Consider the following 25,504-nt stretch of genomic DNA (forward strand, 5'->3'; position numbering starts at 1 on the left):
CCCCAGTTGACTGGACTGACCGGAGATTACAGTTGCACACCAACAGGTGAAATATCATCTGACCAGAAAGGGGTTCTAGGGGTTTTATTGAGGAGCAGAGGTTGGCTTCGCAACGTTTCTCCCTCCTCTGTGATCTCCCGCGCCTCTGAGTGAGCTTTTCGAAAACACCTGAACCTCTGGATGCTTCAAATCCACAGGTTTTAGTTCTTCCTCTGCTGTAAATCACACAAGAGAGGGAAACGACACGTAATGAATTGCTCCTCAAGAGAAGCATGCTTTATCCAAGGATTTTTATCGAGGCTTTGGAGAGTATTGCTTTTAAAATGTGTTCCTCTCATCAAAGTCTCGATTGAGATGCCTTTGATATCGCTTGGGGGAAGGGGGTGAGAGGAGGGGGTGCGGAAGAAGTGCTTCTGGTGCACTTGTATGTTCGTGTGTGTGTGTGTGCGTGTGTATGGAGGGTGTATGGGGGGTTGCTCTAGAACATGTCTTTTATCTTCTCTCCCATGGGTGCCACAGCGATGGCAGACTAGGGGCAGCAGTGGCTCATGGGAACCAAATTTCTCTCTGTATCCCCTATCTGATGTTGAAACACCATGGGGGAGGTGGGGGGGGTGGAGGGTGTGTGTGTGTGTGTGGGGGGGGGCAACATGCACCTCATTTCCCCATACATGGGCCCAGAAGTGGCTTCTCGCAGAGCCGTACAAACTCGCTGATTAGACGATGAGTGAACGGTAATTTATAAGCGCTGCGAGGAGAGGTGAAGTGAGGCACGGGAGGGTGTGGAGGTGTGGGAGGCAGCAGGAAGGGAAGATTATTTAAGTGGAAAGGTGCATGTCATGTTAGGGCACCGGGGCGGTGTCACTGATAACCTTTTCCAACTCCCATTATAGAGACACGGGTGCTCAGGATAATCAAATTAGACATCTCAAAGGGCGTGGATGCACGGAAACTGTACTGTACTGTATGTGCTTCCTGAAAGAACGGTCCACTCTACTCACCGTTGCTGTAGAGCAGCTGTAGCTTGTAGTGAGTGCCGTTGTTGGTCTTTTCTCCCGTCTGCTCCTTGGAAGGAAAGGACAGAGAGGCAGACAAACGCAGGACAGGCAGTTAAGCACACTGGGGGCACGGTTAAGTACAGCTGGGCATCCCCAAGCAGAGTTAAGCACAGTCAGGCTCTCCTAATCCTCCAGCTCACCCTTCGCTGGGAGCAGTGTTGAGATCAGAGGGTTGTAGGCTCAAACCCCATATGGGACAGCGCGTTGTGCTCATAAGCTGAGTGCTTAACCTTGAGTCAGTTGCTCTTTGTAGAGGTCGAACTATCATGTCTAATAAGAAATCCTAAAGCCTTGAGATCAAATACAGTGGTCCTCTCTGCAACGAGGTAGTTTAAAATATATGCATGGTTATGTGTGTATGTGCGTGTGCATAAGTGTGTGCGCACATGCATTTGCGTGCTGGCGTGCACATGTGTGTGTGTGTGTGTGTGTGTGTGTGGAACGCGTGTTTCAGAGAGTGGAAAGTACTGTACTGTGAGAGTGAGCAGCAGTCGACCTTGACAGAGAAACTTCCTTTCCTCCATCCCTCCTTCCCCCAGGCTCTCCACCACCCTCTCCCTCTCTCTCTGTCTCTCTCTCTCGTTCCCCCTTTCCCTTCTCCTTCTCTACCTCTACTGGTCTTTCTAAGTGGTCTCAAAGGAATGCTCTCTGGTCCAATAACCCAGGAGGCCGGCATCACAGAGACGAGAGCGAAAGAAGGAGCAAGAAAGAGAAGAGAAGGTTGGGGGTGGAGAGAAACCGGGGATAAGGAGACAGTTGGAAGGAGAAAAAGAAGAAGCGGGGGAATTAAGAGATATGAAGATAAGCAGGAGAGCAACAGAGAGATCAAAACTTAATATCGAGCGCGGGATCGAGGCTCAGCGTCGAGAGAGAGACCGAGGCCTGGCGTCGAGAGCGAAAGTGTGACTTGTAAATATACACAGAGGAACATTTATTTCGCCATACCACTGCTCTACCTCTGCATAATAACAAAACAAAAACAGATGCCAGGGTAACCATGCAGAAAATGAACTCCTCTGCAGCCGTCATATTACTCTGCGCTGGCCTGTGTGGCACAAGGGGGAACACACTGACAGCTTTCAGCCATGGCATTAGCGCCGCCGCCCTCCCCCTCCCTCCCCCCCCTGCCTCCCTTCTAACATTCATAGTAAAACAATGTTTGAACTTCAGTTGACAGGACGGTGTCCTCTTGTCTCTCTCAGAGGGGGAGAGCTGTTGCCAGTTTAGGAGTTTCACGCTCCCCTCTGACTTTGACCACAAGGCAAAAATATCCATCAACACTGGGCATAAGGCTCCCACTCCGGGCGGTATACCCTCTCAGTCTCTCTCTCTCTCTCTCTCTCTCTCTGTCTATCTCTTTCTATCTCTGTCTCGTTTTCTGAACTCCACAGTGCACCTTTCCTTATTTTGGTCTTGTCCGACCTGAGGAATTCAGCTCCCCCCTCAGCAGTATTTAGAGTATGGGGAGTAGGGGGGTGTGGGGGGTGTGGGGGGGGCGTGAAGGAAAGAGACTTTGATGATTAGTTCACTGTATAACTTAACAGCAGCAAGCATAATTTGCATTTTAAAAAGTAGTGATGTCCTCCTAATGAGGCAAGCTGCTAATTAGTCATTAGATATTCTTTTTCAATCCCACATCATCAGCTCATTGAGGGTACAGCTTGTGTAAACATGTAGCCGTCAGCTGTTCGATATGCTTGGCTTTATTGGGAATGGGTAAGATCAAGTTGAGCACCTGGTTACAGGATAAGGCTATGCAGTAATACATTGCTAATAATTTCCACTGATTGTACACTCACAGTTTTTCAGATACACCTTCTTCTGTATTGTTATAGGTCTATGCTGGTAGACTGAAGCAATTCCACTTATAGCATATGCATTGAGAGTATATGGTGATTAGGTGACACCTCAAATAAACATACAGACAGGCACATATTCAGACACACACACCTTATCGTGCTCAACAAAGTCCACAAACGCAGTCCTCTCCACTTCTACAGGTTGGCCGTGTCTGTCATAGAGTGCCAGGACAAAGTGGAAGAAGTTGGACTTGCGGAGATTGGAGGGCGGCTGCTTCTCAAAATGGGCTCTCGACAGAGCCACTCCACTGAGGAAACAACAGGAGGAGACAATCAGCTCACATCTTCTAACCTTCATGGCATCAGAGACATTCAAAGCATATATGTTGCTAAATATATGGGAAATTTGTAATCATATTTACCTCATAACTTGATTAACCTCTTGAGCATTCCTTCTTAGGATAACATTCATTTTCTCAACATGTTCAGTCTAACTGGTGAAGTTATAATGAATGAAACTTGTTAAAAAAAATAAAAATTCAAAACAGCAGGCCCATTGCCAGGCCTGCAGATAAATCATGAAATATGAAAAATACACCTAATTAATCTCGATGAATGCATTACAATTCAGTATATTTACTTTACTGAGGTTTTAAAGGAAGTTATTGTAGCCTGTAGGTGAGGTTTTTTCTATATGCATTTATGAGTGTTAATATAGTTTTTAATAGAATAGATAGAAGATAAAGAAATCACAAAAATTATAGTTTTATTGGAGCCATTTGACATGTGGTTCAAAGTTTGATTTGCTCCAAGTGTGAAAGGCCTATACTGTTTACTCATACTTCAGCTCTTCACACAGTTTACCACAACTATATTGATAGGCCTAATTTGTAAAACATTTTGCATATTCAAAAAAACCCAATAGACCTAGTTTTTTCTTACTATAACAGACTCTAAACTGTATTTAAAAAAAAAAAAAAAAAAAAAAACTTTGGATGATTTAGACTGCAAATTGGGATTCTTGAGTAGGTCTGTTGGCATAGCATCTTAGCCTATAATATATAATAATATTTAGAAAAGTTATTGTTCCATAATTTAAATTAATAAAAAAAATTAGGCCTCACAATCCCATCAAAAGCAAAGCTGGATCCCGGATCGATCATCAAAAATAGTTGCAATACATCTTTGTAACCTATGGACACACAGAACCTATCTATTTGTATTAATTTAGTTTAATTCAGTATTTTATAAAATGTGGATAGGTCAAGCTATTTATTTTCAGAAAACTCTAAACTGAGCAGATTATGGATTTTGCCTGACAGCCGTAAATCTTGGCCTCTGCCAAGAATAAATAAAGCCGAGGGGAAAAAAGCCTTAAAAAGTTATTTCAAAAAATCAATCAAGATTTTTTAATGGCGTTTGTACCGTTCATTAAAATATATCTCAATATTAAGCAAATATAAATCTTGTCACTGTTGCATTAGTCTTTGTTACCATCAATTGCATTAAATTATACATAGGCTATCTACCGTTATCTATTTATTACAGTAATGAACACGTTGCCTTTTAAAGAACATTTTTTTCTTAAATTGAAGACATTAAGGCCTTTTTTTAAACTAGGCCCACAATATTTTGTAAATTCTGGGCATGATAAGGTACATGGATATTTGGATCTGTGTTTGGGTAAAGAAATTGGCTAAGAATGAGAAGAGGATGAGGGAGCATCAAGAGGAATGTGGGAAACAGACTGGCGCAAGCAGGGGAATGACTGTAAAATTTAAAATTCATTCTTAAATTCGACGAAAAAATGTGGATAGGCCACATGCTGAAGTGTCTGGAAGAACTGTGATTCTGAGTGAAGAATTTTAGGATTTAGGAATGTCTTCAAACTACCACCAAACTATTGAAAAATGTTTACATTTATCTATATGAATCACCCTTCCAAAAGAAACTGTATTTTAGGTTAGGTCATAAAGATTTTGTAAAAGCTTATGTCAAATTCAATCTGGACACAACTTGTATGTTGGCCTATTGCATAACATTATTTTTCTGAGCAGATGCTCCTTGTGGCATGACTTTATGTCGAGGTCTAATATTCTGTTTGTTTTCCTTTTTGTGCCATTGTTGACAATACTACTCTTTCCCCTAAAGTGAACACAGCCAGACCTTTTCTTTTCTTTTTTTGATCAGTTAAACAAATGTCAACCTCTATGCCTGGCTGTTTTGACCTGCTGTTCTTTCATCACATTTGATGACGTTAGATGAGTTTGGGGTCTCTAAAGGTGACTCCAGTCATCTTTTGCAACAAGTAGCCTTGTTTGCGGCACTTTTCTGTACATCTGTAAGGACTAAAGACTATTCTTTCGTTGTATGTTCAATCAGGATAAACCATACTGTGTGCTCTACTACTGAACATGGAAACTAAAACCCGATTGCCTGTTGACAAGCGTATTATGGGAAATAATGTCTGCTCGCCAGTAGTGAGAATGTAATGTCAATTAGGAGATGATGTGGGTTTACACTGTACCTTTGCGCCGCTACGTTGGCATCCACAACTCCGACATTACGCACCCACGACCGGACCGGATCCATCTCCTCTCCGAGACTTCTCTCTTTTAATCCGCTCACTTCTCGTATCAGATGCTCCTGGATCCCGAACATTTAAGCCCTATCCTAACCGGCTGGGTGCACTTTTTTGAACTTAAGAAAAAATGAGTAGAAGAGCTAAAGCACTTTGGCAAACAACGGAAGGTCCGCCCCAAGGCGCTGCGCTCCTCAAGAGCGCTGCAAGATAACTGAGCTTTCAGAGAGCTGTCAGATACAAATAACCAGTGCTTTAAGATGTTCTGGATGTCTTCTCTAGAAATCCTTTCAGACTTTCTTTGAAGGCTGAAACGAAGATAACAGATATATTCCCCCACTGATTGCAAGCATTGTCCAAGCGCAATTTCCAGCGTCAGCTCGAGCGCAGATGATCACCTGTTCGGTGGACACAACTCCTAAGACAGTCTAGAGCGAGTCGGTCACAAAATATAGCCCGGGGTAGGTGTGTGCAGAATGCAGTCCCAGATCAAATGGCCAAATCGGATCAAACAGTTGATCTAAGGGCCAGGAAGCTCGCAGTGAACCGCTGTCTTGAAGCATGAATGAGACCCTCTGCCGGGATAGAGTATGGAGGAGGGGCCTTAGTGCCATATGGGGGACCGATTGTTGAAATGGATGCTCTCATTGGTGTAAAGTGCATCCGTTGTTTGGACTTTTGCCAGGTTTAGCATCCAACCACTGACTCTCTGAGCTCTTCCAACTTTTCTCAGATAAAGTTTGGCCGGTGGTGATATTAGTATTAGTATCGGAAAATCAACACATTTGCAATTACAGTTCTTATTGATAAGCAGACGATAAACATCTTCATGAAGAAATAAATATATTGTGGTGCAAGTGAATTGAAAGGTCCTCTTTGTATGTCGTGCGTGTGTGCGTGGGCGCGCGGGAGGGAGGGGGGCTAGAGCAATCTTTAGGCTATAAGGAATATAATTCAGAAAATAAATCAATATCTACATTTATCGGCCGCTCATATCATTCAAAACATCAATTCAATCTTTTATTCCCCATAGCAATAGAAACGGTTCCCTATTCTACTTTTTTCTAGGCCTATATAGAGTTTTTTTTGTCTTTTATTTGCATAGCCTAAATTTTGGTTTAGTCAAATTCTGCCCTGATGTTTTCCGCTACAGCCTATGAGTTGTCTACTGCAAATCCAGTTTGGTCTATTCATTCAAGTCATCATTTAACACAAGTGCGCTCTCGGCAGGCGCGTATTCAGCAGCTCGGCCGTCTGCTCTCTTTGAACGCAGTGATTCCGCTGAGGAGGCAGCGCATCAGTGTCAGGCTCAACAATGGTCGTCTGGTTGGTCCATCAATCTCCACCAGCAGGACAGGGCTGCGCTCTGATTGGCTTTGGGGCCGCAGCCTGACAGTGCCCAAAATCAGTTCACAATCAATAGGCGAGACTGTCATTATGATCAAATGCAAACTCGCATCACTTTGAAACAAGTCTGACACACAGAAAAAGAAGGGTTCTTCTTCAATTAAATACTAACATAAACCAGAATAAAGGATACACAATTGTTCTAAAAAAGTTCCTTTAGCTGCTGATTTGGAACAGTTCATGCATTCTAAAAAAGGTTCTTTATCACACCAGAAAGGTTCTAGGCCTATATGCATAACCGTTTGAGCGTTATAGAAGGGTTCTTTATAGCATCAAAAAGGGTTCTACTATGGTACAAGCGGACTATTTAGCCACACGCTTTTATTATATTATATTTTTTAGGCTGAACCTACTTTTTGTGATTTTTAAGTATACATATTGTTCTTCATGTTTTGATGATTTTGTCATGGCCTACAAAACGAAAATGTGCGCCATGCATTTCTTGCAGACTTTAAAATTAATTTCCGTTCCCGTTCGTCTGGCGTTGAAAAGGAAAGTTTTTTTTTTTCAACCATGGTTCCTTGCCCCTTACCGAGGCTATTGTCTCTGTGTGGAGTTTGAGCGCCTGGACAATGAATGTAAATCTCCCCCCTTGGATCCCGCCTCAGCCCACCATCTGCCAGCGCGGGACAAAGTCAGATGTTCCCCCAATTATGAGAACAGTCCTGGGGAATCCTGCCGCTGAGTCTCCGCCCTGTCGCCGTGTTCCTCACACACTTCCCCTTACTCTGATTGACAGCTCAACCCCAAACCATGAAAAATCTATACATGCTGGAAGAAGCATGAAGACTCATACCTTACTGGGATAAAATTCCTTTACTCCCCGCAAAACATCCGTGCACGAGTTGCAGGAGAAATCAGGGAGATGCACTCTTAAAAAAAGGGCTGCTTGTGGATTTATTGGTCCTGACTGTCCCGTGTAGGAGTAGCACCATATGTGAGATGAAGCCAATGCACGCGCAGGCTTGTTCTCAGTGCCTTGCTAATCGGCTCCAGTGTTCAACCCAGAACCTTCAGTGCACGAAAGAATAAAACACAAAATTCTAAGTTGAGTGCATGTTTACAGTCTGCACTGTAAAAGCTAATTTGTAAGGAAATTGTTAGAAACACATTTTAGCTTCACATTGCAATGATTCATTATGCCCACTGACATGCATGTTCTGAATAAAAGTGCAACGAATCTTTACAAACAACTGCAATGCGTGTTCTGAATAAGTTTTGGCAGATTTGATCTACTTTTTAGCGTTTTGCAGATGCAAAAATAATGACAGGCTAAATGAGATCCTCCTTTGAACTAATCAAACAGCATGGCCTTCTGACTACATCATCACACACATCAGAATAATTAGGAATCATTGAAAACAAAAGTTGAATAGTGGTCAAATAAGCAGTTTTCCATTTCTTAACCAATCTTTCTGTTTTTGATTTTTTTTTTAGGAGAGCTTGAGAAATTGCTATTTTAAAACTTATTTATCAGGAAACCTATTTGAGCTCTATTTTGCTTAAGAGGTTTTTCCGGACCAAAAAGTTTTAAGCACAACACCACCCAAATTATTAACCTCTTTTGAAACCCTTATTTTTCAGCATGTAGCGGTCTCTGACAATCTTCTATAGGCCTACTGGGCTATTGCTTGTTGAATGAAAACTTTATCCATTTATTACTCCGTTTAATAGCCTATAGGCCTAACATTTTAAAAATCAAAAATTCTGAATTCTTTTAAAGAAAGTTCCGGCTATTCCAAAATCGAAAGTTAAAACACTTAGCTATTTTAAAGAGGGGAAACGGAGCAAGTTGTAGTCCAATAATAGAAAAATTGAACAGAGAAATTATCACTTCTCGCCGTTTATTCAACAGTTTACAACAAACAGCAAACAACTTGTCTCTTCACTTCAACCCCACAGGTGCGTGTAGGCTCTGCCGTGATTATCATGCCCCGCAAGACTAGCTATATAAATGTGTGGCTTTTGTAAATTGGTGAAGCGGAGAGCCGGGGCGAAAATGGGGGATTAGTCAAACCACAAACGTCTTTCTAATCAATTTAACCCGCTGAGACGGTCAGCCCGTGTATTTTGGGGGGGGTGGGGCGGGGAATCAGTGACTGCTAAACCAAACAATAGGGTATCGTGTGCCACTCGTCCTCTCCAGCATTCCCCTGCTCCCATGGGAGAGGCAGCGCCACTCTGTGTGGATGGCAGTCGGTCCGCGGAGGTCATGAGGGGCGCGTGGGGGGGAGCCGGGAGACGCAGCAGCTGGTTCCCGTCCCCTCTCTCCACTGTGCAGAAAACAACAGAGCTAATGCGACCCACCACGTCTCCTATCGATCGCCATATATTGCGCTCATTTATTTGTTTACTTATTTAAGTAAGGATGCAGAGATCCCCTGGGGAGTATCGGCATCCTCAATTAAAGCGGAGGACCCGCCTTTAGTCTTATTTCTTATTATCAAACCATCAACAGATAAACTTTTTCCAAACATTTGGTTGACTCTTTAGATGGCCTGTTGAGGTTTTGAGGGTTCGGACAAAAGCATTTCCTTACAGAAACAGAAATCGGGTAATCCTATAGGCTAATACATTCGAAGAATAACAGTATAGCCTAAAAAATAGGCTATTACAGAAAAACTTAAAATATCATGCAGCTAGACTAAGTCAAAAAAAATACACAGAAAATCCTATAGGCCTACCGACGGAGAAAAAAAAAATCACAGCATCTGGTAACGATAAACTCACTATAGTGCTTTTCATCCATTTTATTGATATCAGTTTTATTGAAAAATATTTAGGTTGAAAAATAGTTCAGCCGGTGCCAAACTTCACTTTCAATTAAAAATGCAGCTATTGGACCTTCTGAAGAAATTAAGACCGTTCAGCATTTTCAAATAATTAAAAGCCTGTATAGGCTACATTTAACATTCTGTGAGTGCAGATGTCTGTAGTTATAATACAGCTTATAGCTTTGGCTTCAATAAGATGATGATGATGATGATGATGATGATGATGATGATGATGAAATGATGATACTCATCAGTGAGCTCAGCAGTTGAGTCTCCTTCCCCTGAAACACTGGAGCTAGAGTCCATATTTTGCATCTCAACAACTCTGCTAGATCTCCTCATTAACTGGGAGGGTGAGGAGGACATTTGCCCAACTGGAAAATGCTTTGTCACTTCTCCAAGTTTGAGAGGATGCCTCACTCCTGAGAGCCAAGCAGTTTGAGAACTGAGTATTAATTCACCCCCACACAATAACTCATCTGGCATCCTGGCTGAGCAGCAGGGATGTAGTGGAGGGTGAATCCACCTAAACTCAGTTCTCACCGTTTTATTTGCTGAACAGAGTTTACACACCTTTTCAGGCTAACATACATCTTTATGACGGAAATTCTGAGCATAGATTGTAAATTGTATCAAACTGCTGTATAGGTTATATGAGGATAGCACAAACTAATGCTTTTCTGAAAACATAATTGATTTTTGTTTACATTTGTGGTTGTTTATGATGATCACCGACTGGATGTCATGGTTTGCAAGCCTTTTTATTTACCACATCACTGCTGAGGTGACAGGTCCTGCCTCCCACTCCCATAGAGGAGAAGGAGCAGGCCAACTAACTGATACAGAGCCGAGAGCTGAGATAGATGCTTCTTCAGATGCCTTTCGAGCCTCTTTATACAACTTGCTAATGATGTGTTTTCTGCCAGCAATGCTGAGCTTCCTTTAGGGATGCACTGCAAGTATCAGCTTATCGACTTAATTTGATACTTTGCTTTGCTTTTACTGAAATCATCACAATGTCAAAGGGTGCATGCATGGAATTGATTACATTTACACACTAGATATTCAGGATATTGTGTATGATAGCAATAGTCTACATGTAGAATTAACCAGGCCATTCATGAGTACCATCACTAAATCCTGAATGCAGAGTATTACAGCACCGCAGGTCTTGCCTGCTGTCCTGTCCTAAAAAAAATTGTATGCCAGTGCCATCTGCTGGTCTGTGGTTTACTGGGAAAGACTATTATTCCAGCCAAAGAGGACAACATTTTATTATCTTCTCAAGTATTGTTCTGTACCATCATAGAAGGTTTCTGATTATTGTTATTGATTATCAAACATTTGTCATAATTATTCAAATTGAAACAAGCTACATCATTATAAAAAAGTCAAGTGACTCAAAGGTTGATATGCACAACACTCAATTTATTAATTCATGTTATACTTCAAGTCAACAAATTATTTGAAATATACATCTTATAATTTAGCTTATTTGGAAATTACCATAGTTTACATTCATTTTCCTGCCAAAGGCTATAAAAGTGTTTAAAAGAAAAGGTAAAGGATTCAAGAGGACACAAACATTCACAAATCAATAAGGAACTTCATTCATCAGGTGATAGCTACTGATTACTATCACCTCACTTTGCAGTGATTAATAGAAGAAAGAAAAGGCAAAATAAGCTTTGCCCCTTCTCTTCTATAACCAGTGCAAATATCAGTGCATTAGAAACATTACTTCATCTGATACAACAAAGCTAGCAAACTGTCAAAATCAAATATTCAAATAGCAAATTTTGTGGATTTGTGACATGAGGATCACATATGGGTCAGCAGCAGTGTCAAGAATTGTCACCTGTAGTGAAAATTAGATGCCCAGACATGTAACTGTCTTTGGTCAAGCCGTTGCCACCATGGTTAGCCACCAGTGAGACTGTGTCACCCTTGTTGAGCTGGAGATAGGTGCCCCCGGTGGCTGTGATGTAGCCCTTCTGCTGGGTGGTGTAGGAGTGCAGCACCACCTCTCCGTTACGCCGCAGGTCTAAACTGCCAGCGTTCTGGTAGATAGTACAGTGAAATGTAAACTCATAGAGGCCTGGCTCTTCACAGGTGAACAGACCCGTCTTGATGTCATAGCTGTTCTGTCCATTGTAGATGACCTCACGGAAGCGGATGGCCTCGCCTGATTTGGGGAAGTTATTGCCCAGTCGCACAGCAAAAGCAACTGACGCCGGGCCGGTGCCAGGAGGTCCCGCGGGGCCGGGTAGGCCACGTGGCCCTCTGGGTCCTGAAAAAAGACATGATTATTTATAATTACACCAACTTACATTTCCCATTGTAAGATTTTGAAATATTACTTTCAGTATTAGTAGTATTACCATATCTATTAGTATATCCATTCCTATATTTGTGGGGAATAGTAAAGAGAGTTTTACCCTGTGGTCCTTGGGGTCCACGTGGCCCGTTTGCTCCATTAGTGTCTCCCTTTCCTAGAGAAAGCGACTAGGAAAAATCAGTATCTCAAAAATATTGGCATTGATTGCCTTCAGCAAAAAAGGTCAGTTTTTAGGGTTAAGGACATCCACTCACCACTTTCAATCCATGGCTTGAGGTTAAAGGCAGGGATGTCATCACACTCGGTATAACCAGACCCTCGGGGGCGGTACAGGAAGGGTTTCTTGGGAACTTCAGTGATACCAGTGTTGTCACAAATTATACGTGCAAGGGATGTCCCCCTTAGGGACTCCCTCTGGTCATCAGTGAAGACTCCAGAGTTCTCCCACCAGAGTCTGAAATGGACAGTTTATTAACATTTGTACATCTGTAATACATGTCTGTCAATGATGTAATTTCAGGCAGGCCTCCTCTCTGCTTACCTGTCTCCCTCGCGGATCTTCTGGAACTGAGTGGCAATAAGGCAGGCGAACAAGGGCCCCACACGGCCTCCGCGGACAAAGGGCTCAGCCACTCCTGCCAGCCACACATCAATGTTGTCAGGTGTGCCATAGAGATCCAGCAGGTTCTTGGCCAGCTCAGCGTTGTTCATCACCTTAGCCAGCTGTTTCAGATTTTTGGGTTGTGACAGCCCACAGAACTTACGCCATTTGTTGTAGCCTACACAGGAGAACATAGTGTGAAATTATTGCACTTGTGAAGATATTGTATAACTTTGAAATCTGTAAAGTGTGGTATCCTCAGATATGCAGGCTAACTAATAGATAGACCGAATATAGACTAATAGATAGACTAACAGAAAGACTAAAACAGGGGCATACCAGGGAGTCCATGGTCTCTGCCTCTCTGCATGTTGAGAGCGCCCAGATCCAAGGCCAGGTGAGAGGAGAATTCAAACAGCCTTTCCCTCAGCTCATCATGCATCATGTGGTCCTGTGTGTTCAGCTTGGCCTTGCGACCCGCCAGCCCCCTCATGATTGGGTCCAAACCACCTGAGGCGCACAAAAAAATGTTTATTTATTTTTTTTTTTAAATATAATTCAGGTCAACTGAAATCCTCCAGTAAGGTGAATGGAAAAATTGTAAAGATCTTGGCCATACCTTCAAAGATGACCCTCCATGGTGCAAAGAAGGCTCTGTGCAGCAGTGGGCTGGGGAAGTCGGGGTGTTCCTGGTACTCCTCATTGAGACGGAAAATGAAGGGTTGAATCATCAGGTGAGCGAATCGGTAGGCGGCTGTGGCGAACACATTGGAGATGCTGGGGTCCACGTCCTCATCATAGCCTGGGTAGGTGGACAACTTCTTGGCAATGAAGTCTGGGCCTACAATGTGGAGCAGGTAGTCTCTGTAAGTGATGACCTGAAAGAGGAAAGGAATGAGTGAGTCAACTGCACCGAGTCTCGCATTTGTGGACGTGCCACTTCATCACTTCAACCATGAATGTGAGCTCTCTGTTATGTGTGCCGTTCATGCCGTCTCTAACCTGGAAGTATCCTCCCATGATCTTTCGCGCCTCCTGGTACAGTCTTTCTCCATTCCAGTGGGGATTGAGCTCGGCCAGGGCGCGTGCCAGACGGTTGTGCTCACGCATCATCAGTGTGTGTATGGAGGTCAGCGCAATGTTCTCGTTGACACGCTCATCACCTGCGAGACAGCAACAGGAGGCTGCGTTTAATACTTGTGGTTTATGGATGCCTAACTTAGAGTAAGTTGTGGTAACCATGACAATCACAGCATCGAATGTCTTGGAAAAGATATCTGATCTCACTGAGACTAAGTTAGTTAAGTAAAGGTTGAATAAAATAAAAATAAAAAATATGTTGTCAGCACCACATGATGTTTACAATTAGCCTAATATGTTTTCAGTGATTTTACATCAGCTAGTTTGCTTCCACTCACCAGCCAGGAAGCAGGGCACCTCCTTGGCATTGGTATCATTGGTAATGCGGGCTCGGCTGGCACACATGTTGACACCCATAGTGGCGAAGGGCAGGAGCTCACGGCCGCTGTCAGTGTACTCGGTGTTGACCCTCAACAGGCCCTCGTCATTGGTGAGGTCGCGGAGGTTGCGAGCTTTGGCCTCCTCCGAGCCGTAAACCTGGCCTACATCAATGAAAGCTGTAATGGAGTTCATCTGCTGACGCACAGTGCTTGCGCCGAAGTTGTGGCCTGTGTTGCCAGAGCCGCAAGCTGCTGATGAGCGGAAGAAGGGGATGCACTCCTCTGAGTTTGTGCCAAAGCGGGGATCTTGCGTGGGAATCTGTATTGCGTTGACAAGCAAAAGTTAGCATTCAGTGTGTGTGGGTGAGCATTGCGTGCATTTATGTATTTACTTCTGCGATGCTATGATACAGACCGTGACGGGGAAACAGGGCTCTGAGCGTTCACAGCTCTGGTCACAGTCGATGCCATTGTTGAATGAGCGGATGACGGGAGAGTGAGGGGTGAAGGTCAGGTCATGGTCAGTCCATTGACCAAAGATAGTCACCAGGTGGGTATAGAGTGAGTCACTCTCTACATCAGCATTGGCGGTGCTCAGAATACGGTTGGACACTTCCCTTACCTAGGGAGAGGCATGCAGACAGTGAGCACCTTGGTGAGAGTGATATATACAACTACCATTATCTAGCCACCAAAACACTGCTTTGTTCCCTTCAATATGGAGAAAATACATGGAGAATTACTGCAGATGTTCTGACTAAATGTTTCTTTTTGGTTTTATTTATCTGTGTATCTAAATTTTTTCCATTGTCTTTTTAGAGGAAGTCTTCATGTAAGCCTCTCAGGTTTCTTATCTTTCCTGTACTCTCAATTCTACTAGTTTTCTGCAATGGAGCAGCCAATAAAGATTATATTTTGATGTAAAGTACCAGGGGAAGAATACGCCTGTTGATTTTCCTGTCACGGTCCCAGCCTTTGGGCAGAGAGATGCTATCCTGGTACTCGGCAGGTAGCCAGCGGGCGAACGGTGTGTTGGAGGACCCTTGGCGAGTGTCTTTCCTATGGAAGAGAAACACAACATTAATGATATTCTCTCTTGACAATCTTTCCGTGATACTAAAGGTTGACAGTACTGAGCTTTGATGACAGTGATAGAGGTTTGACTATCAGTATTTTTCAAAAGGAAAGTGGGCAGTCCACCCCCATTTTTAGTATCTTTATTTAAGCAGTGGGAAAGTAGAGAGGGACACAGAGTAGGTTAGACACAGGAGGGAAAGGTGATTTGATTCTAGGCCAGTGGAGGCACACATGTGGCTCCAGAAGCAAGGAACTTAAGGACTCAACTATCTGTGGAGATGCTTATCACTAGCGTTTTTTTTCCTGGTTCGTACATGCTAAAATCGTTGTTTTCCGGCTGCCTCACCTGTTGTTGCAGACGCTGGTTGCAGTGCGAAACGTGTTTAGATTGGGAGTTGTTTTGCATGAAGGGGGGTGATCTCTGGCAGAGCAGCCTGTCAGATCAGCAATGACCCTCAGCTCCTCCTCGGAGATCAGATCTGATTAACAGAGGCAAAGAATCAACAACTGATCTGAAATGTAAATGCCAGTATGGATAAATGGAAATAACCGAAGGACATACCTGTGGCATTGATGGAGCGCTTTTGAATGTGGTGACTGTCGAGAGACCTCTTCTTGATCAGTGTAATGGTATTCTCCATGTAGTCAGCAGCACGCACCGCTAAGCGGGTTTGCCCTGCAGGTTGCTTCATCAGCCGTAGGATGTCTGAAGGCGTGGCTGCATGCCTCTGCACACGTGCAATGCTCCTGGGTTGAGTAAAGAGAACAAAGACATGAGATGTCACTGCTTTTGATCCATGACAAGCCGCTGGCATGATAGTGGCAAATTTTTGGAATGGTTTTGAAGATTGGAAGACAACCCTTGTGAGTTCATATATTCTATTACGGCAGAACATTCAGTCACACTATTGGATAGTCCCTTGTTGATACTCAACTTCCTATCAAGTGACTATAATGTGTCACTAAAAAGTCTACTGAGATCCAAGTGATACTGATATTCATTGTCTGGGCTAGGGTTAATCTTAGGGTTGGGTTTAATGTTATAAATAGGGTGAGGTTAGGGTTGGGTTTCAGGTGATGCTAAGGCCAGGGTTAGGGTTACATAATCTGTGACAATGCACCAAATAGGCAAGTGAGACTTTGTTGAATTCATACTTTTTGTCACCCGATAGTTAATTGAACATCAACATTGGACTACCCAAGTGCTACCATACATTCTAATCTCTTTCACCAGTTGAACGGGTTTGTACACTCACTGTGTCCTGGAGTAGTCGTAGTCCATGTCCACTTTAGCCTTGGCTTCATTCACAGCATTTTCAATGAAACTCCTCCTGGTCAAGCTCAGTTCTGAAGGCAAAACAAAAAGTAGGTGGTCTATTTCAGTCAATCTGTTCTCTGCTGCTAAGCAATCCCATTATATTGCAACCACATATTTTGTGGTTCAATTGTAATACTGCTGTGTTTGGTCAATACATTAGTGAGATTTGCATTGTTATTTTGTTTAAAATATAAACTCATAAGCATCTCTGTGATCTGATCTATTTAACCCTAATCCAAATAAAACAAAAAAAAAACAAAAAAAAAAACTCTATTTTATTTAAGATTAATAAATAGTGCCTCTAAAATTATTCCTAGCAATTAAAAAATAAGATGATACAGCTAGGACTCACCAGCATTCACCTGGCTCTGCAAGCACAGGTACAGGCTGACAGATAGCAGGCACAGAAAACCGTTCATCTCTGAAAAACACAAACAGTGTCACACACACACACTGGCCATGTCAACTTGCCTTGACACATGAAACCAATATAATACTGAATATTTCAGAATTTTCTTCCCAACAGGTAAAAAATTTAAAACATATATAAGAAATTCTAGTTGCCTTATTGTAAGAGAATTGTGTTGAACACATTTAGTTTGTTGTACTTTTTTTTAAGCAAATAATTCTGAAAATAAATAAAAAGTACAATGACACAAAAATAAAAATACACTCATCTTGAGCTAGAAACAAAGAAAAACTACATGGAAGGTTAAAAGTTAGGCAAGAAACATTGAAGCAGCTAGAGCCCATGTCTACTGTACCTGCGATGTCCTGGTGATGTCCAGGGTCAAATCTGTTCTGTTCTTCAGAGGCAGCCAAAGCTGAGTGAACCCTGCTATGCTCTGAAATTATTGGTCAATATATAGCATGCTGACATGGGCAGGAGACTCCCTGCTGTGACGCCACAAGGAAAACATGTCTGCTACTCAGACTAAAGATACAATGAATGTATTTCCTTCTTCCTAGTTCCTCCTCCTACATCTGGAGCATCCCTGTTGAGCAGGTTCCAAAAGTCATGAATATATCGTGTAACTGGAAACTCCCGCACACAGCCTCGCATTTCAACAAAATGTTGATAAAATGTTGTCTTTCTTAAATGGCTCCAGATTTCTCCCACTGCCTTTTCTGCTGTGTGTGAGATCTCTGATCCACTGAGCTGTTTTGAACTAATCTCTCCCACAGTCCCGGGGTAGATTTTATCGAAGATGAATTCCTCTACCTTTTAGTCAGTGGAGCCAATTTTAAATAGACAATTTTAGATGTTGTCCCTTAACATTATTTAAAGAGGCTCTTGACAGACATCTACAAACTGTCATTTTTATCCAAACTCTTAGAGAAAGTGGCCTAAAATTAACTGCTTTCTCTGAATTTGTATTTATTTATTTATTTTAGAAATTCTAATAAGGTTGTGGATTCTGCTTTTTTTATGTTTGAAATTACATTCTTCTGGCTATACATGCCGATGATGTTTAATTTAAATCCTGTTGGCCTTAAGAACAGCTTTTGATATTGTGAACCACTCCATTTTATTTTACCATCTTGAAAACCAGTGGTGTAGTCTAATTAATATGCAGGAATACGCTGTATGCCCTCTAGGATTTACTGTATGCACCTTTAGAAATGAGCTGTTATAATGTAATGTAATGTAATGTATCTCTTGAATGCTTAGACTGCTTTGGCTTGATAACTCTACTGTCTGGCAAAGCGTAAGTAAAGGAATGCACCCCGCCGGCTCATGGACAGTGCCCATGCAAGGTGTGGTGATTACAAAAGCCTAATTATTATTATGGTTGGCTATGTTTCATCTCTTTGAAAACACGTCCGGGTTTATGAGAGCTTGTTAAGGCATCAACATTGAAAATGGAGCTGCTGGTCAACTATTCTGGTTTAAGTTCTGGTGTGTGATGCGGACATGGCATTATGCAGGTTTAAAGACTCAAAGGAATGGAAGGATGGTGTTACTGAGAGCCCACACATGGAGGACAGGTGCCTGGGTACTACGATGTGATGAGCCAGTGTGACCCTCTGTTCATGTGCAGGACAGGCAGCTACCTGTACTGCTGCAGGACCTGTGGCTCCAGGTTCTGCTGCAACTGGACCAGACCACCTGCAAAAACTAGACACTCTATTGTGGATGGTGACAGGCAGAGACAAGGATAAAACAAACCTCATTGTGTATCATATGCTGGGTCGTGGCTCTTGTAAGGACTTTCACCCAGCTTGGTTTAGTAAAGACACACCATCCACACAGAGGAAATATGTCAAGGTTGGCTATGGCACAGTAGTGTTCAGTCAACACCCAGCTTTTTGGGGGGTCTTGTGATGTAAAACTTAATTTGCCTCCGGTATTGGAGGCAAATGAAATGAAGAAGCTCAACTACATTGTTACTACTGTAAAAAACAAACCAACAACAAAAACAGTGTGTCACACTAACACTACTTTGAAAAAGTAGTTCAACTGCACTCAAATTATGTTCTGAAAAATAAGATGAGTCTGGAATATGGCGTTTCTGCCTGTCAGCATCAAATTATGAAAATAAGGCAGATTGTTCAGTACAGCAATGCCCCACCCAACACACTCACAGGTACGCACACACAGATGCACACTCTCTCTCTGTCCCCGTCTTTGTCTGTCTCTCTACATCTCTCTCAAACATACACACACACACACACACGCACACACGCATACACACACACACACACACACATTTTAGGTTTAATTTTTACTGTAGCCTGCTTGTGGGGCAACTGTATGTTTTGAGGCTGGACAGAATACACCAGTTTCTATACTGAACAGATGCTTATTGACCAATAATAAATGGCCATTATCACCTTTACCTAGCAGTATGTTATATAATTTAGTCATGTTTGGGGTTGAATGGGGGAAGGGGCGTTGGGCACAGGCCTTAAATGGCTTTCCTCCTCCCACACAGACGGTGACATTTTGGTTGTGACAGACCCATCCCTTTCACCGTCGTATATGCTCCCACTTGATCTTCACTTTTTAAATAATACTGTATCATACTAATTGCTTTTCTTACATACTTTCTTATAACTGTTCCTTAACCTATGCAAAACATTGTAATTGTCTTTAATCTAGTTTTTGCAAAGTTCTATATGAATATTGTGTATTATTATAATTATTTATTATTATACAAATAAAACAATAAATATATGAAAATGATTAAAAACAATCCCTACAATTCAATTCAATTCAATTGTAGCAGATTTTTTAAATGAGGGCAAACAAACATTTACTAACAATGTAATTAACAAAGAATATGTATAATGCCCAGAACTTCCTGGTTTGGAAGGATTTTCCAGATTTTTTTGACTGGCAAGACAATGCTTTCAACCCCTGTGGTTTGCGTGACAAGTCAAAAAAAACAAAACGAACTTCCTCCAAGAACATTAAAAACACAGAAGCCTGTGAAGCACTCTCCTTTGTTGCCAACATAGTTACACTTCACATGCAATGGCTGTGGACATTTGTTCCAAATACTTACATCTTCAATGCTTTACACTCTTTATAACTCTATCTATTAAGCTTAAGTTGTTGGTGGCCCATTTATTTATTTATAACTCTCGTTGCTTTTGTTTTAAGAGTCAGTCAATCAGAGTCATTTTCATTCACTAATCACATTTTTTGTATGCAAAAACTTTTTCTTAAAAGTAATAGATGACTGGATAAATGTGGTGGAGTAGAACGTATGAAATTTCCTTTGAACTAGAGTGGAGTAAAAAAAACAACAAAAAATATAAAAATTGTACGTAAGTACAGTACTTGAGTCAAAGTCTACTCATCTATTTCCCACCTCTGTCGATTGAACAAATAATATTACATTACTCACTGGGAAAAAATAATTAATTCCTAATTTTCCCCTAGATACGTTAATAAGTCTTAGCCTGTTTGGGCTTCTCATATTGTATTTACATGCTTCCTCCTTGCCAAAAATAGCACTAAATCAGAAACAAGAGGTAGAGCTGACTTTTGACTGGCATTTGTTCAGGCATGTGGCCTGTCCGGTTTTGTTGCTTGATTGCATGACAAGCTGCAGATTATAAATTCTGGCCCTCTGTCTACATGGTGAATTAACATAAACAAACACAATAAAAATATTCACCCTTCTAAACAGGGGTGTGACAGGATTGTTTTATTAGGAGTTTAGTCCACAGGCAGTGACATAACCCTTATAAAAGGCATTTGGAGGCATCCTCCCCTAAGTGGAATTTTACTTTTTTATCTTTTACATGCTAACTACATACATCCACCTTGTGCAATGTGAGAGACTACATTACTTCAAAAAAATCAGGAGAAAAGCATAAAAATCAATCAGGTCTACCCAAACTCTCAGTCAGCTACAGCTTATTCAGAACACTGCTGCTACAGTCTGACTAAAACTAAGAAAGCTGAACACATTACACCAGTGCTCAGGTCTCTGCACCGGCTTCCAGTTTGTCGAAGAACTGACTTTAAAATACTGTTGGTCCTCTGCAAATCACTCAATGGTTAACGACGAAAAAACATCTTTGACTTCCTCTTACCATATGAACCCTCCAGACCCCCTAGGTCATCTGGAACTGGTCTGCTGACTATTCCAAGAATTACAGCTAAGCATGGTGAGGCAGCACCATGTTATTATGCTACACACAAACTTCCAGAAGATCTCAGAAGCGCCCCAACTTTGACCACTTTTAAAACTTGGCTAAAACTTTTTTGTTCTGCACTGCCTATGCAACTTCACCTTTATTCTTTTTATGCATTTTAATTCTTTATTTATTATCTTTTTTTTAATTTATCTTATTCAGTATTTCTTATGCCAAAACCACAGGTGAATTTTGAAGCCAATACAGAAGTGGCGACAGCATCAGCTCTTCTAATGTCCGCTATGGGCTGGCTCCAAAAAAGACTTCAAACCCGGCCCAACTCTATGCAAGTCAATGGGACCACAAACCAACTTCTCACTAAAAATATAAAGTCAAATTTTTTCCACAAGAGGTTATGGCCTCATTAGCTAATTTCACTTCCTTGTGTGTCCTTATGCCGATTTTCAAAAATAATTGTGGACAGGATATAACAGATATATCATGGGTTTGTTTCAGGTTGTGTTTGACAGGTGGCCTATCCAGTGATCGACAGGTCAGCCATGCATCGCCGATTATGAGCCAATAGGCGGCTCTGCGGACAACCCAAACTGTGGTGATGTAACAGAATACTATGAACAGCCGGGGAACTAATCACGCCTGTGCTCCTAAACCTGTATCAAGCCGTGTTGACATAGGACGACTTTTTGAACACACCTGCACCTTTTTTATTGGTTTGGTCATGGTAGTCGTGTGTCTCCTCTGAACTATGTGCCTTGTGTTTTGAATGCGATTTGTTTTGCAGTGCTCACCTGGGCACTCCAAGCTTAGAGCAAGCTAGAGCTACTGCTGATAGCTTGGTAGGTAGCCAGTTAGCCTTCCTTAGCTCTAGTTAGCTAGCACTAGCTTGCTAGCCCAAACAAGATTTTGAATTGTGTACGAGCCGCTCCTCCATCTCGAGTCATCTTCTGTCAAGATACACTGCACAGAGCAAACTGTCGCAAGATTGCGTTGAGAATTCAGGCACGTTAGGAGAAAAAAGAGTCCTATGTGATCATGGCCTAAAACTATCAGAAGCATAATTTTATTGACAAATTTTCTTAATAATTTAGTAAATGTTCCAACAAACCATGATAACAAAATCAAGGATCGACGGAAAGTTCCTTTTACCCTGTGTTCAGACAGAATGTGAAAAAAAATAGCGGCAATGTAAATGCATGCAAAGTCAAGGAAGGAGGCGAGTGGAGTGAGATGAACGAAACTTTGGTGTAGGCCAACCCAGTCCATGTAGAGCTGTTTCTACTGCTCAACCAATCAGCATTAAGCCCTTAATTGGATCAGGTGTGCAATTGTAGAGCTGGAACAACAACTTGCAGGACAGGGGGAACTTGCAGGACAGGGGGAACAGGACAGGATTAGGAAGCGTAGCTCAAGGCAGCAGCAGCACCAAGCAAGACTCCAGGTGTCTGTAAATTTCTTTCCAAAATGGACGACAAGCTCATTGTAGCACCACCTCGTATTTACAGCAGGAAAATTGTCCTTTGGGTATTTGTGACTAATAACACTAATTTCCAAACAAACCCGCAGAGGATTTTTCCCGCAAAAGATGTACCTGACACTGGGTGTTTACAACAGGAAATGTAAAAGCTTTCATGATCGGTATAGGTTGAACCACTATTGCATTGTATCAATCAGCAGTAGAGAGTAGCAAAACAGACATTTATGTATATGTATACTTTTCTTGCTCTCTGTGTCTGTCTGATCTGGTGCGGCTCGGTGTGTGTGGGAGCAATGCTCGGCTAGCCCGATACGTTTATCGGTTAAATGACCTATTCTATTCCACATTTATCGGTTAAATGACCTATTCCACCAACGTCACATACCACAGGTAATAACGTTACCTACCGTTAAGGTTTGCAGGACAGAAGAAGATGTGGATGTCTGTAAATTGACAGCAAAGAGTGGGATTCAATATGACATTATCATCGTATGGGACTGAATGTGGCATTTAGCCCACAGGCGAGAGGCCATCTCTTAGTCAGAGACGCCCTCTAGAGGCCATCTCACACAGCAACATCTCACTAAGCGTTACATGACTGACTAACTGACTGACTGACTGACTGACTGCATGACCTGAATTTGCCTCGAGATGCCCTTGGCTGCGCCGTGGGAAAAAGTTTCTATAAATTATATGGTTGCTGTTTTAAAAGCAGTTTGTCAAATGGTAGTTAACTATACCTATAGCAAAAGTTGACAGAAACAATGTCTGGTGCATGGTCGGACCTTATTTTAAAAATAGCCATTGAAAATTCAACATTTAAATGAACCCTTATGTACTAGTTTATATATATTTTGCTTTTATATATTTATTAAACTACTGACCAAGAAAAAAATACAAAAATACCACAATTTACATTTAAAATTAAACATTTTAAATGGCCTGTTAGTAGCAGGGCATCAACGTAGAGTGAGAGTTAGGTCAAATGACTTAGGCGGAGTTAGGTAAAATGCCAAAGCCATTGTGGGGAAAACACAACCACTTGCATTACGGAAACTGACAACACAGAGAAGACAATAGAATTTCCTACTACCGTGGTTTCTGAAGGCTGTAATTATCAGCATACAGAGAATGTGTGACCTAATTACTCATGCGCTGCCTGCAATTTCCTTCTACCTTACAAGCTGAACAACCACAGGACAATCATATATTTTAAACTTATCCTAAATGAACAATTCAAACTCACAAATACACAACTGGAAAGAAACAAGAAACACAAGAACTTGTATGTCAGTTGATCATCATCCCTCAAATGGAAAAACCCTTTTTTGTCAGAGAAACTACGGTACAGGTGGTGAGCAGGAAATTCTGAGCCTCCTGATAGTTGGGACACTGGGAGCCCGGCCGACCCCGACGTGTCTAACTTCACTAACCTCGCTGTTCATAAGGGCCACCTCTGGCTTGAGGCCACCCTTGAAGTTGAAGTTGATGGTGACTGTGGAAGAAAATTCAACATATGTATTAACAGCTGAACTGGGGTCACCTCAGGGAATGTAAGGTTTCATGATGTATGGTCACCTCACTGTAACCCTTGTGCCATAACCTACTATGCCAGAGGTCTTGTTGTCAGAATGGCTCCTGGATGTCTCCAAGATGTCCATGGAAGCTCTAACTTAAGACATAACATGTCTTGCTTATACTCTACTTTGGTGACCTGTTTTAATGTCAGCACGTTCTGTACGTCCTTGGAAGATACATAAAGGACTGGTTCAATCTCTTTCTCTTTGAAGAAGTGTACGTAGCCTCCTGCTGTGCGCATCTCTTCCTCTTGCAAGAATCTCCTTTCAATAAATATACATTCAAGTAAGACGAACCTCTGACTCCAGAACATTTCTTCAACAGTAACCAATAAAGTTTCAGCAAAACTTGGAGGCTGGAATCACTTCATTTTCAGTTTTGTAAAGGCCAGAACATAAACTCTTTCATTTAGACATAGTTTCATTTCTTAATTTAGATTGTGAATCATTATGTGAACAGATGGAAATTGACCTTTGCCAAACTTTCTGTCATTTATTGGAACCTTGCAATCAGTCTAAACAATAAAAACCCTAACCCTAAAATATAAATAAATAATAGGAGAGTATCACACTGCTGGGAGTACTGTAACACACTACTCAGTCACATTGATATTCAGTTCTGTAATCATCACTTTGGACACAATGATTTTAAGATTAAAGTATAAATTGCCCACTTTAATTTAAGGCTGTTTTCAACCATGCTGGATTACATTTCATCAATCTGATCATTTCAATATCATCCACCAATTGAGGATGCTTTGAGCAAATATCAACACAAACACTTTTGGAGATTGTCTTATATGAAATACTCAACATGTTCCCTTGATATAACTATACACTGCTCTTAAAAGAGCTGGTAACCATTTGTTTAATATTCTCCCTATTTTAAACAGTTTATTGACCCATGGGCTCTGTCTCATCATATTTCACAAAAAAGTCTGATCTAATTATAAACCTATTTCTGGACTCCCATTTGTGTCCAATACAGAGAGTTGTTTGTAAAGAAACTGATGGAACTATCAGTGATAGATGTTCAATTCTAGTTCGACTTGATCTGCTGTTGTTAGTCACAGCGTCTTAAATGACTGAGATTTTGTGTGAATCACAGACACTGGTTTTAACTGGTGCATATTATCTCTCTCAGATAAGCAGCTAGTGTGCTGACTGTAACTTGAAACATGTTGTGGTTTGGATAAGAAGTAACATAGCAGACAGACACATGGCAATTTGATACCATTGTCTGTGTGGCTGCTTTGTGTGGATATGTGACTGTTTATATAGCCTACTCTGCTGTTACATTTGGCAGGACTTCACGTCTCCCTCGCTACTACCTTCATCTCCACTGTAAATCACATTGTTTTGTATTTGAGAACACTCTGGTCTTGTTTATTTAAAAAAAGGATAATGTATACATCCAAGGAAGATAATG

The 25,504-nt window shown here is 41.7% G+C and overlaps 2 protein-coding genes across 12 annotated transcripts in view; both read right to left on the minus strand.

The window, feature by feature from the left end:
- Window positions 1-5,518, minus strand: part of ebf2 (EBF transcription factor 2) — a 28,373-nt gene extending 22,855 nt beyond the window's left edge. For 9 of the 10 annotated variants that reach the window (XM_071920873.1, XM_071920875.1, XM_078285076.1 and 6 more), the window contains exons 1-3: window positions 5,385-5,518; window positions 3,009-3,165; window positions 1,002-1,065 (exon numbers count right to left, since the gene is read on the minus strand). In XM_071920873.1, coding sequence (XP_071776974.1) covers window positions 1,002-1,065; window positions 3,009-3,165; window positions 5,385-5,518 — 355 coding nt within the window. The remainder of the gene's footprint in view (window positions 1-1,001; window positions 1,066-3,008; window positions 3,166-5,384) is intronic. The other variant, XM_071920872.1, reaches the window with a different exon arrangement.
- A 5,508-nt stretch (window positions 5,519-11,026) lies between these two features.
- On the minus strand, window positions 11,027-17,282 carry LOC139928363 (eosinophil peroxidase-like). 2 transcript variants are annotated; one of them, XM_071920878.2, is made up of 15 exons: window positions 17,178-17,267; window positions 16,766-16,834; window positions 16,352-16,442; window positions 15,658-15,842; window positions 15,442-15,574; window positions 14,948-15,077; window positions 14,434-14,640; window positions 13,977-14,337; window positions 13,561-13,721; window positions 13,178-13,436; window positions 12,898-13,068; window positions 12,499-12,736; window positions 12,212-12,411; window positions 12,058-12,111; window positions 11,027-11,909 (listed from the first exon to the last, which is right to left on the minus strand). In XM_071920878.2, exons 2-15 carry the CDS (start codon window positions 16,830-16,832, stop codon window positions 11,464-11,466), a joined length of 2,703 nt encoding a protein of 900 aa, XP_071776979.1. In that variant the 5' UTR covers window positions 16,833-16,834; window positions 17,178-17,267; the 3' UTR covers window positions 11,027-11,463. The 2 variants fall into 2 exon arrangements, with proteins under 2 accessions (XP_071776979.1, XP_071776980.1); XM_071920879.2 differs by having other exon boundaries at window positions 11,767-11,909; window positions 12,058-12,124; window positions 17,178-17,282.
- Between the last annotated feature and the right edge of the window lie 8,222 nt (window positions 17,283-25,504).

This window comes from Centroberyx gerrardi, chromosome 8 (assembly GCF_048128805.1).
Source record: "Centroberyx gerrardi isolate f3 chromosome 8, fCenGer3.hap1.cur.20231027, whole genome shotgun sequence".
NCBI lineage: Eukaryota > Metazoa > Chordata > Actinopteri > Beryciformes > Berycidae > Centroberyx > Centroberyx gerrardi.